Source organism: Opisthorchis viverrini (genome assembly GCF_000715545.1).
Source record: "Opisthorchis viverrini unplaced genomic scaffold opera_v5_475, whole genome shotgun sequence".
Taxonomy (NCBI): Eukaryota; Metazoa; Platyhelminthes; class Trematoda; order Opisthorchiida; family Opisthorchiidae; genus Opisthorchis; species Opisthorchis viverrini.
The window spans coordinates 252,198-266,005 of record NW_008752139.1 but is presented as its reverse complement, the minus strand read 5'-3'; the positions used below and the strand labels follow the sequence as shown (position 1 = coordinate 266,005).

The 13,808-nt window shown below is 42.9% G+C and overlaps 1 protein-coding gene across 1 annotated transcript in view; it reads right to left on the bottom strand.

The window, feature by feature from the left end:
- T265_11325 (hypothetical protein) overlaps window positions 1–6,941 on the bottom strand; it is a gene marked incomplete at both ends in the record, with an annotated part of 10,051 nt that extends 3,110 nt beyond the window's left edge. The window contains 2 exons of the mRNA XM_009177950.1: window positions 2,160–2,244; window positions 6,754–6,941. Of these exons, the coding sequence (XP_009176214.1) occupies window positions 2,160–2,244; window positions 6,754–6,941 (273 nt within the window). The remainder of the gene's footprint in view (window positions 1–2,159; window positions 2,245–6,753) is intronic.
- Between the last annotated feature and the right edge of the window lie 6,867 nt (window positions 6,942–13,808).

The window sequence follows — 13,808 nt, the reverse complement described above, 5'->3', positions numbered from 1 at the left end:
CAAGGACGTGTTCGTTCTTACTTTTTACTTCGGCCCACGTCCATTCCTGCTTCAAGCCTTAGTCTCATTCTAAGACGGCGTGGCTGTACTTGATGGCATGTTGCAGTTAGAAAAGCAACTTGCATCGTTAACCTCCTGCAATATGAAGGGACCAGGATCCAGTTTTTCCATGTTTTTAAAGGTGGGCTCCTGTACGCTGACAAAATGTCGCTCAACTATATTACAGTCAGAATGACGCCATGAAGAGTTCGTATCAATCAACAGTGATAAATATTATTACTTTCTAATGAAGGCTCAGTTGACATCATACTCAGAGTATGTCTCAGGATCTATTAATGATAGCCTCCTTTTCGCCCGCTACACCAGCATTCAGTGACTTTTATGCAGAAGTAGTGTTCAAGGGAATGGTTAAGTGACTGGTGGAAGTAATCAATATCCAAGAAGGTAAAATTCCTTTCTGAGACAAGAGAGCCTTTTTCTGCCTCCTAATTATGCTTTTCGCAATCCGATAGCATTAGACTATCTTCCTGTAATTGGGAAATTGGTCTTTTACGCATTTCCACAAATTCTTTAAAAAAAGTTATTTTTTCCATTCTATGGCAGAACTGTTTAACGGTTATCTTGGTGCATTAAATAACTTTCACGCGTTCAGTCCGTTAAGTGAACTAGCCAAACGGTCCAAGCGCCAGACGCTGAGCCGACAATTGGTTGTTAGAGCACAATATAGTGGCTTGGAACATCATCAGTCGGCCATATTCATGTGATACAAGCAATCGGAACCTTTTGGACCAATCGCCTTTTGAAAGAAGCCAAAAACAAATATTGCCAGTCCGTGTCAGTGGTTTCTAAACAGCATGCTGAGGTATTAAGAGGGGGAAGCGTAACGGGTTTGCGGGATCATTCTTCCATTTTGCTGCCTGCAGTTCTTGTAAAATATTGACTGGAATAAGTTTGGGAATAAACCGTTCGTCAGTATGCAGGTGCTTGTCTTCGGGTGATATTTGTGGGGCTAAGGACAATAGAGACATGAATGCAGCTCACGTAATCGCGAAGAGCTAGAGGAAAAATTTAAGGCGCAGGCCAACGCGATACACTCATGATGCTTCACTCTCATATCCAGTATACAATATGGAAAAACCAATGTACCTTACAAATACACAGAAAATTTGTGTCTTTCTAGAGAGTGTAGGAGTTCTCAAAATAGCGCTCCTAATACTGTCTGAAGTAATCAGGTTTTCGAACAGAACACAGCCATAAGACAGTCTTGTTACTAATTATGGTGCATGTATGACACAGTTCGAAGGTCAACGGCCCAAGGGTCCCCTAGAAGGTATATACCTGTGCCTGACTAGCTTATACACTAGCACATTCATTTTCTGTGACTTTAGCCTAGTCATGACGAGCAGAGTTAAGGTGAATGTATTGTCTTCTATTGGGTGCCTGGACGGCTTTCCAAGAACACCCCTAAGAAGAGACCCCACAGTTCAGTTCCCTCGATCGGTGTCACTTGTTAGGATGGATCACCATACACATCAGTAAAGCATGCGATAGTGCTCCGGTTTATGCAATAAGGCTGTCCTAAGTCATGAAGAGGTAACTGGAGAACAAAGAATCAAAAACTGAGTTTCGGAATTAGAAATGTAGGTTTGCCCTAGACGGCGCATGAATATACATTTGGTGAAGAAAACAACAAAATCATTTTTTTGTTAACCAGTGCCACTATACACCCTGAATGTTTGTGCTAGCTTTGACCCAGAGGGAACTTCCCAGCTAGAGAGAAGAAAATAGCACCTACCAGGATGATGGGGCATGTGCCGCAGTGTCAGGAAAAAGTTGAACAACTTAACAACTGATATGGCCATGTTAAACAAAAACAACATGGGTACACGCGATGGGGAAAACAGCTGACACCAATCCAGAATGGCAAAAAATGTGCGAAACCCGAAGCAGTACTTACAGCGGGAAGCTGGGAGTATTTAATCTATCGTTGGGAGTAACAGAATGACAAGCGTGTCAGGTTCGAGGACCTGCAGCTCAAGCTGCGTAGAGTTCTCCAACCATCTTCTTTGGCATTTCAGGTCAGTGGTTTGGATATTAGTGGTCCTTAGGCTACCCGCCTATTTGACTTTAGTTTAGATGTAATGCACACATAAACACACCGGATTAAATAATGCCAAGAATCGCTCCAAAATCCAAGTGTAAGATAACTGCTGATCATTATTTTTCAGTAGCTCCTCTAAATTCCTAAAACAGGAATACATTTTGAGATTATGAGTCTGCCGACTGCTTTCTCTTATCGTGGAGTTTCTGTTGTATTTTGAAGCTAGTCATCAGTTGCTATAGGAAAGCCATAGCTGGATAGCATCCTTCAGTTCCATCTAGTTCAGTAGGATCTACGGGATAGACTGAGGAAAATTAAATTTTGCAATAAATGACTCGTCTGACTTCGCTTCAACATTTCAGTATCTTTCACCCTTTGTAACACCGACACTTTTGAGCTGGGTAAATAAGCTCTTTACAGTATAAACATGTTCTTCATGGTACCGTTCTTCCCTTCTTCGTTCGGCTGCGTTCGCTGAAATTAAGGCACGTCACAATCTGGCTACATTTATTTAACGGAAGCTGCTCATGTCGAACGTACAATTGGTTCAGTGGCGTGAGTTAGCTTAGATGAACACCAACCCAGAATACAGATAACCGAAACCATCGAGCGACAGTATCAGCTTTCGTTTATCCCTCTCGGCAACCGCACAATTGTAGATCCAATCAGAAACCCATACTCAGGTTTCTCTCGGCACAAACAAGTGGAGCATCAACCAGCGTGACACAAAATGAGACCAGAATAAGCGTTTGTCAACCTGTGACTACTAGAAACCTGGTATTCGTTTGCACTGATTGAATTTTAGTCGCTGACTACTGCTGACACATGAGATAAAAGGTCCTGGTGATACTGAAAGCACCCAGTCTGCCTACAATCTGATGCACAGCTAACTGCCTCACACTTCATTGAATTTCCCAGCATTAACACCAAGTTCCACTTGTGTCATAGTTGCTATCGCACATCAAAGCATCCTTCCTTGATTGTGCAAACTTCAAAACAAAAGTGGGCGCCTGTCTCAAATTTTCTGGTTTCATTTCCGAAGCTTCCAAGAAATCCGTGTCAAGGATTCGTTGGGACATTGGAGTAATGCAACGACCTTTATTGAATGAATAATACAAAATGGTGGCTGGCATTTTGGACAAGTAGTTGCCAGATAGAAGGCAAGGTAAGTCGCAGGGCACTGAGTACTGGTTGAAAGCCAGGTGATGGGATAGGTCACCGATTTGATGACTAAAGTAGATATCCAATCACCGTTGATTATAATGGCACTCAACCTCGTCTACGCGTCGCATAAACGACAGATTCAGGTGAACTCATTTGAGCCCACAGTTAAAACCGAATTGGTGTGCAAATGGGAGTATTTGTTAGCGAACCCAGCTGAATCTCTGGTTTGTGATGTTTCCAGGTCGTGGGCTGTCGACGGATTTTCAGCAACCTTATGAGTATTGCAATACGAACATACGATATCTTGAACATCGTAGCGAGTGAAACATGAGGCGGCCTGGTTCGGCTCATTCATTTGCCTGGAAACATCACAGACTAGAGGTTTAGCTTGGTTCCAGGTGAGTCTCTCGCGAAACCAAATTAGTTTACAAATGGGTGTATTTCGCTGATTTCCTGCAATTTGGTTTCAAGTAGAACATAAGTTTGACGAAAACTCGGGGACTGCGCCTACCTGATGAGCCCCAAGGGCGAAATCGGTCGTAATCTATCAAAGAATTCTCAGCAACTTTATGAGTAGTGCAATGCAAATGACGGTATTCGTTAGTTAACCTCGTTCACGACTCAGAGAGTTCAACACATCCGGTAGCGATTCGCCATCACAGAAAGCACTATCAGACAGGACAGATTGGTTGACAGTGATATACTTTCGATGCTTAGCTTCCGTGTCCTCTGAAGGTAACACAAAGGTTGAGATACTGTCAGTCGACTCAACCTGTCGAGAGGTTGGGTTCGAACCACAGACATTCCAGTCATTAAAGTTACACCTTGAACACTAGTTTATATTGAGCAGCCATTCGACTGTAATCAGTTGATTTCACATATCCTGCTTTATTCTGAGATCACAATTAGGTCAAGCGATCACAGACAACAATAATTAGGATTGATACAATTAATTAAAGGACCGGAATTCTTGGTTGTTATCGACTGAAACTTAGGGGAAACTGCGTTGACTGGGTCATCGTCGATGACTTACTTTTCTTAGCTGTTAGCTCAGGTTGGTTATTCCAAGGAGAGCTTAGTCTGCCAGAACGATAGCAGGCCGATTATTGTCTAAACCTGAAAGGGAAAGANTTGATTCCGCCTTCGAACAACAACATCCCGGATTACTTGTCTGAAAGAATCTGTTTACAATCGTACTTGAGGCCGACTGGTAGGGTGTACGAATCAGCATTCTGATAAATGAATGAAAGCCCTTTGCCGCGGGATAATTCGTTGAAAGCATGAACTAAGCAGACATAAGTCATTAGACACGAGAGTAAACACATCATCTGCACAGAGTCATTGAAAAGTGGACATTCCCAAGCGACTTCTAAATCTTTTTCGTGGGTTCACCGACTGTTAAACAATGAAAAACGAACATTTCAAAGCAGTTCCGTAAGTTCCGTGATAAGTTTCACCTTCCAATCAGATGCTGGGTGGACCTTGGAGATCACACCATAGGCTACTCGCACGTTTCACCAGTAGTATACACCGTCACACTTGTAAGGTTGCTGAAAGTTCTTCGACAGCCCATGACCGGTTTCGCTTGTTTTAGGGCTCATCCAGCAGTCTGGTGCAAACCATCATAAAGGAGATATTCAGTTAGATTCTGTTGAGTTCTCAGTCAAAGCTAAATTCTTCTGCAAACGAGAGTACACGTCGAAATACCAAACCGACTTCTAGTAGTATTGTTACACAAGCAATAAGGTTTACTGGAAAAAAATAAGCCTTTGATGCGGACAACTGCACGTATTTCTGTGACCAGCGCGAAACCAGAGCGAAAAATTGCGTGTATCTGACCGAAAACTAGAACAGACTGTTAAAAGCACAACAGATGAGATTTCCACCCATTCGTGACGTACCATTTTGCGTTTGCCATTGAAAGACACTTCGTCATATTATTCCCATGCAAAATAATTAGTTTGTTTCAAATGTAGGTGAGAGACACAATATAGACAAAAGACGTAACCTCCTGCAATACAATAACGCCTTGTTTCAATTTATGCCATTCATTCATACTGAGGCGATTCCGACCAGATAGGAAGGCCAGCGAACAGTCCTCTAAACGAAAAAAGTTGGGGGACTTACTCAGATAAATGTTTTTACCTTTTTCAAAAGTAAATCGTCAACTTAAGACCATAATATATGGGACCAAGCAAACGTACCGTGTTCAGTTCCATACTGGTGAGTGTCTGCATAAAAAAGATCAATAAAAGGTGAAAACATCTTGTCTACGGCGATCGAACCGAATAGATGGGAATCTTCTCCACCAAATTTTGATTAACAAAGCTTCCGTCCAGAGCTGTCACTGGATGGCGGTCCCAGGACAAACAGTATTGTGAATGCTCCCTTGAGATCAGCCACATGATCTTTTGCAGTCACATTGAGAATCCGTAGATCTTTTTATGCGATTGAATGATGCAGTTCTTCTTTCCCCTCGCTTTGAACAGACAAACCGGGATGGTCTCAGAAGCTAGTTGAACTAAACGCTGTTTTTCCTCTGCACGCAGGTGAAATGTTAAATGATATACCACAGAATATCCCGGAAAACTAAATTACCGATATCGAGAAATACACTCATTTGCAAATCAATTTGGTTTTCAAGAGAGACTCACCCGAATGTCTCGTTTATGATATTTCACAACTGAATGTGCTGCACACAGGCCGCCTCATGATTCATGGCACGATATTCGATATATCGCAGTATATTTTCATACAGGAAACTACTCACAAGGTTGCTGAAAACTCTTCGAAGAATAGTTTTGAAGGCCGATAGCGGTGGTCACAAGGATAAACATATTAATACAGAGTTGGTTTAACGGGGTAAATTGTTATCTACATGAAAACCGGTAAAAGGTAAACGAAGTTGCATATTCTTTTTGAAGACTCACCCGAATCTCTCGTTTATGATATTTCACAACTGAATGTGCTGCACACAGGCCGCCTCATGATTCATGGCACGATATTCGATATATCGCAGTATATTTTCATACAGGAAACTACTCACAAGGTTGCTGAAAACTCTTCGAAGAATAGTTTTGAAGGCCGATAGCGGTGGTCACAAGGATAAACATATTAATACAGAGTTGGTTTAACGGGGTAAATTGTTATCTACATGAAAACCGGTAAAAGGTAAACGAAGTTGCATATTCTTTTTGAAGAACGCCCTCGGGTATCGACCTAATGGATTTCTACGGATAACTGTTGGATAACATGGTTCATAGCTCCGTACTATAAGTTTTCGCAAGCCTAGGATTGTAGTATGATGCCCGAGAATCTCCTTCAGTGTAACATATTAGAATGGTAAGTAATTTAATTTCCAACAACGTCGTTTGGTGATGTGAACAGCCAGAAGTGATAAATCATAATAGGACTCTTCCTCATAAGATACAAAATGAAAGAACATTGGATAAACAGGATTTTCCTGAACTGGCGTTGAGATAGCTCACTGGCTAAGGTGCCAGCTTGTAGACCGGTAAGTTCGTCGCTCAAGTCCAACCTCAGCATCTCGACTGCTCTTGTCTAGGCTTGGGCAACATGGCTCTATCCTGGTCCTTATGCCGCCTTCCATTGGAATAGAAACTAGGCACCGAAAGGGTGCTACAACTGTACAGTCTAATTTTAAGAAAAAATTCATGAATTTTACAGGACTGTCTTAGTCAGTCATTTTAATATAGTAGGGCATCGCTAAAGCGAAGTGACTGGTCTCCGTTGATTTAGCATTCTATCCAAGAAACAGAACAGATAAAGAGGAATTCTAAATATATTCGGAATATATTTGCATAACTATTCGTAGCATTGATGTGTGCAGGATACAAAATGTATGCATTAAAGGAACATCTTGGTACAAGCAGTTACGAAATGCAGTGATATCACTTGATCATTATCTCCATGTCAGTTCATTCGCGTGTGCCTGCGTCAAAAAGCAGAGTCTTACTTCCGCCTCAAAAAGTATTCGCTATTTCCTTTAGGATGTAATTAGCAAAGTTAATTTTGTTGGCCCAAGCCAACTAGTAATTACCCACAAGGTCTGTCGGACTTTACACCTCATAAGGTCTGAAATTTGATGCTTTCGCAAATGTACATTGTTAGCGAATGGTCTATTGGATAAGAAAGGTATCTTCATTATTAGAAAAATGCAAACGACTTTGTAGTCAAATGATCGTTTGGGCGTGATACGGGAACAATAGGAATGATTTCACACTGATTCGATTGAACCAAGGCAAGCAGGTGAGACTCCCACTAGGTATTCACAAAAATGATCAATTTGCCTTGTTAGAGTTACAGCGAAATCAGAGCCAGGATACGACTGTGTCAGGTGTTTTGAAAGTAGGGGACTGACAGAAGAAATCTCACTTTCGGTCGTCGCAGTAGCTGCTGACAAGAAAACTTGTGTGTAGAATCAACTTTATTGAGAGGGTGGTTCAACTAAATCTCTTGTTCATGGTAACCTTCCGCCTTCGTTAACAGTGTCAAACCAGAAAGAGTACTTCGCTATACTGAAGCATCTGTTCACCACATTCACCTGAAGAGTACTGTAGATGAGAGGTTTACTGGAGGCTCCCTTTAATCCAAACTAACGTTTCTGTTAGTTCTCACGCTTGCTCACAAGCCCAACTTAGCTTTCAGGTACGGAATGAAACCGATGGGAACTCGGGGATTAGGCCTAACATAGGAGCGGTAAAATGGTCGAACTGTCAAAATCAATCATGAAAGTAGTGATATTCAGTGTTAAGCTTGTCCTTTAAGCTTATGGGTGCTTCTGTCGATTAACCACAGGATTAGAAAGTGAAACTCTGGGCTATGAGATACCAAAAAACTTAGTACTCCGACAGCCCAGGACCGGTTTCTCCCTTGTTGGGGATCATCAGGTAGGCGCAGCCCCCGAGTTTCCGACAAACTTATGTTCTACTTGAAACCAAATTGCAGGAAATCAGCGAAATACACCCATTTGTAAACTAATTTGGTTTTGCGAGAGACTCACCCGGAGTCCAGCTGAATCTCTCGTTTGTGATGTGTCCAGGCAACTGAATGTGCCACACAAAGCCGTCTCGTGTTTCAGTCGCTACAATATTCGACATATCGTGATACATGTATATTCATAATGCACTACTCGTAAGGAAACACCACAAACAAGGGATTCAGCTTGATTCCAGGTGAGTCTCTCACAAGACCAAATATGTTTGCGAATGAGTGTGTTTTGCTAACTTGGTACTCCCTTTTGTTTGACTAGAATATGTATGGGAAAACACTGCCCTCTGTGCTAGATTGCGTGTACCATGTAAGAGGAACGACAGCTTCTCTCTGTCACCAAAATTTTTCCCTCTGAGTTAGCGCCATCCAGGGCGGCCTCTCTTATCAACGGCACAACCTCGGCTGAAGCACAGGGCTGGATCAGCATGTGTTGCAATCTTCATTACCAGCCATTGTCGTTTCAAGGCACACCACTCCTCAACCTATCATAATGGACGTTTAGGTGACGGTGCCATGCCCTGTTGTTATGTTCTCTGGCAGTAATATCAACGTTGAAGGTATTCACCATTACTTCGAAGCAACGAAAGTTTGATCATTAGAGTTTGCCATATGACAATTGTTTGCGTGTTTTAGTGTCGAGGACGAACGCGTCACTGGAACTTACTCACTTGAAACTGAGGCGTTCACATGGATACGAAATAAGGATCTAAGTTCAACTGGGCTAATCAATGAGAATTAGGCACTTATTAGCCTATTTACCCTCCAGACTCCTTGCATCCCGTTAATCAAAACACAGTGTCTTCCCGTACGATTGATTCAACGATTTATTCCCTGTTTTTGATAGACATGGTGCGCGTGCTGCAAAAATGTTGTCATATCTTTATTGCGAACAGAGGTCTGTTGTGGATGAGAGTTCTACCAGGCTGATATAAGTCGGGTGATTCGGGCGTTTCGCCATAAACAATTAACTCACCTTGACCGGAAATAGTTGTAGGTGGCTGGACCTCGGGAAGAAACTGGCTGGGAGGTCTGCGGACGAAAATATCCCTGTAGAAACGATTGAAACCAAAGCGTCTTTGGGGCAAGCGGATATCAGTCCGGAACTTTGACCGGAGTGAACAAGAAGTAAAAGTCTTCATTCGCCCGTTTGTTTTCTCTGAGTGATCAAAAAATATAAGTGAGCAACTTGTAGTTACAGAATGTTCCTTTCTGTAGGTCCCCCACACAGGGGAATCGCCATAAAACAGGATTTTCATACAAGCTGTAGGTATCGTCTGTTGCTTTGATATTTGAAGTTCCCTATGTTTCTTCTCTCCCTATCTATAGCCTTCGCTGCACCTTCATGTCTAGTGCGTGCACATGAACTGGCGTTGGTTTGTTCCTGCTACTTCACTCATTTGACTTTGAGGTTATCCAGTCATTTGTGGCCGATCACACATACCAGTTCAGTTGTTCAACCTTGAGGTTATCCAGTCATTTTGTGGCCGACCTTACGCATGATCGAGTCTGTTTTGCCGTTGACAAGTCATGTCGTTCAAGGAGCAGCCTTGTTAGCTAGTTTATCGCCAAATCAGTTTAGTATGGGGGATAAGCCTCAGTGAATACTTCACAGGTGCGTAAACAATGGAGATATTCACCTCAGTCTTTCGTCCCTTGAAAGTGTTGACTGACCACGAGTCTTCATGCGCCACAAGTATGTTGATGGGAGGACAAACATTCAAGAATCTCTTTCCACTGATGCTCATTTTGAAGGCAACAACAAACAGGTGTCACACAAACATCAAAGCGATGTTCGACTAAGGTTGAGGAAATCTGAATTTTAAATGAGTTAGAGTTCTCACCCCATCAGTTCAAGAACGACGAATTGATCGAAAAATTAAATGGTAAAATCACAGAGATTTCTTCCAAAGATAATGGTAGTGATCGCCTTGGAATTATTTGAAAGTGAAACGTGTGCGGGACTTAAGGTGGTACAAATCTTGAGTACGTTGTCAAAAGTGTACAATAGTTCTGGCGTGTATGAGTGGGGCGTGTAGAAATCGTTTCTGATTAAGAGTAACCCGTGGAGGAAACTATCTTCACCTGTAATGTACTCAGAAAGTTAAGTACTATGGTTTCGGCTAAGGAATCTTGTTCACTAGGTCACACACACATGATTAATAGGTATTTTCAGGGCCACTGTGCTCTCCGAAATGGGTATACAGCCTCAAGAAAAGGCGAGCGATTCTTTTGCAGAAACTTTTGGCCAACTCCATCTGCAATGGTTCACACGCCTTGTTTTGTAGATACGAAAACCGACTGTATGAACTTTTTATTTCCAGAAGAAACAAAATAGGTTGAGACGGAGCTGTGATCTGTGCATACATGTTCCCAATCACTTTCGCTCATTGATTTTTTGGATGCTTGTTGGAAAAGATTAATGAAATATAAACCCGGGGAGCTGTCGTCCAATTGCGGTTCGCGATACAGTCACTGAACGTAAACCTCTGGAGAGACTTATTCTCATTTTTCATCCACAGAACTTGTGTCATCTCAACGGAAATGTTCATAATCGACTGGCAATAAAAACATATCGGTCTGAATGAATTACATTATATATGAAACCCTTCCGTGTTTAACAATAACGTGTGTGTTCGTCTGGCTTTGATTTATGTTCACTTTTCGTGAAACCGCGCACACTGATGTTCAACCTATTTTGGCCCAATTTAGTAGCCAATTGGATGTGGAAAAATGTTTTTTTTTACAGATAAATAAACTTGGTACTCAGAAATTCCCCCATCCTTCAGTGCAGACAAATAGTTTGTGGCCGAAATTCAGGTGGCTAATACGTTCAGGACATCAATATGGTAGTTACGCAATGGGTAGAAATTCCCCAAACATAAACGGATACCTTAGAAATGGCCTCAACCCGACTAACTCTTGCAAGGCCCAGTAAGACCACTCTCGTCACACCTGATCATCACTGTCACGTCCACTTTTGAGCAGGTTCTCTGAGCACATGGACAGTGACGGCCATGACAGCCACCAAGAATGCAGGTTAAGTGCATCACGGTGGATGAAACTAGAAATCATAGCTAATCGGATAACACTAGGATAGGTAAAGACTACGGCAAGCCAATATTTCGGAAAGCGCACCCAATGGTCAGTGGGAGTTGCACACCAGTCCCTCACTCAGTAGACGATAGTCATCAATCAACCGAGGATTTAGCGCTCGAGATTATATCACCGGTCGACCGGATGCATTAGGGTCGAAGATTTTCGGGTAAAACTTGGTTCGGAAGCCACGGTGTCATCATTAAGAGAATCATCACCATCATTGTCAGCTGTAAGAACCGCGTACTGGTCGTACACTGGTTGTAGCTGCCACAGTTTCGTTCACCGATGATTGGGGGGTAAGTAGCTGCGCATTGCACGCGCGAACTGGTAAATTGGTGCATAAATCCAGCACTGTCAGTGAGTTGTCAAGCGGCCTTCATACTTCGCTGCCAAGTCATTGTTTGACCACCTCTGGCTCTCTTCCACCCTTCACATGGTTGGGCGAAAAGAGCCCTTCGAGGAAGTCGGTCGACTGGCATACGCAGCACGTGGCCAAGCCAACGCAACCTGTGCAGTGTGATCAGTTCATCTACCGAGGGTGGGTTATTTCTCCCGAATACCATTCGACGTACTTCAGAATTGCTAATCCGGTGTTCCCACCAGATTCGGGCAATGCTCCGAAGACATCGATGGTCAAACACTGAAAGTCTTTTGACGTCCTAGGCGCGCAGCGGCCAGGTTTCTGATCCATATAGTAATATGGAGCGCACCGCAGCATTGTAAACCCGACCCTTGACAGAGAAACCGATGTCACGCCTACGCCACAGGTGACGTAGGTTCGCAAAAGCTGCTCTAGCCTTCCCAATCCGGACGGAAATATCATCTTTCGCGAGACCACCGGGACTGATACAGCTGCCCAGGTAAACAAATTTGTCTACTACCTCAATCGGTTCATCCGCAAGCATGAGGCTAGGGTTCGAGCCCACCCAGTCTTGCAGTAGCACTTTGCAGGTGTGAAGCCCATACCAAACCGCGAGGCAGAATATGGTATAGTCATCAAAAGTGTACTTTTGCCTTAAATAGATGGTCCAGGGTGGGTTATCTTTGCACACACGCAGCAAGTTTTGCGCCACCTAGCCTCTTACCCTATATGTTTGACTTTATAGAACCCACTCAGTACGGTTAAGAGATTTGTTCTATCTGTCTGAAATTGCCCGCATTTGGGAGGGTGAAGAATCGCAACAATATAAACTTGGTATTGGTAACATATCAGGAGACATCAAAGCAGACAGCAACGCACCAGAAGTGACAAACGGGCTAATCAAACTAAAGACACCAGGTCAATTAAAACAGAGGTTTTCCAGGCGATCAATCTAATGAAGGGTCACTACCAGAATTGCAATACCCAATGGAGAGACCATGGAACGACCGGAAAAGAACTGCTGAACTGGTGGTGCCATGAGATGCAAGTTGTTCCGACCACAACGCAACACAAGTTCAAAACCGATCAATCAAATTACACACTGAACCTTACCTTAACAACCAATCACAATAATTGTACTAATTATTTTGCAGAAGCTATGGAAACACAAGCAGAATTGAAGGAACCACACACTCATTCGTGGCGTGACGATGTCTTAACGCACGGTGACGTAACGTTTGCAAGCTAATTACCAAGCAAGGCGAGCAAATTAGCCGTCACCTGATCAAAAGTCAATTAATTGCCTGGCACTACTCCATTGAGCTTTTCAAACACCCTTTTTGTCCTAAGTGATTCGGATTAGGCAACATTCAAAAGCAACCAATAACATGGGACGCAGCACAGACAAAGTGGTGGTTGGCAGTACTGCTCATAAGGTTGAGGGATACAATGTCCCTCTAGGACCCTTTACCATAACACGCCAAGTTTTCTGGTATTTTTCCTAGAACGAAATCGGTTTGCACGTTACATGTCTTCCTGGATCGATGACCTTGACTTTACCTGTGTCATTTGCTGGACACTGAAATTGCGTCAGTTTGCTTTTTATTTGCTGTTTTATACTGCTTCAACATTGAAAAGGTTACTATAGCAAGACAATAAATCTTGTTTATCCGTCACTGTTGACGAATTCCCAAACAGATGCTAATAGCATAAGCGTGGATTCGTATTCGCTCCCTTAGTCCACTTCGGGGTTTTGCGTGAATCTCCGTCAGCTTTCTAGTCCAAGTAAAACGCCTAAGGTTTGATTATCAGTAGACGTAACAAATGCGACTAGGTTATCATCAGTGAGGACTACTACCGAAAAGCCCTAATGATATGCTTCGCCCCTTCTGACCCTTCGCTACATTCGTCCGTTTAATACTTACCACTCTTGGGTTCTTTCCAGTGACACTTTAACGAACTCCAGTGTGTGTTACATTTTACTTGTAACCCCATCTTTTTAGACTTACACTGAACTTCTTCGTGTGCAGTCGCGTTTGTGTTCAATTTTGAGGCTACAACAATTGACCTGTA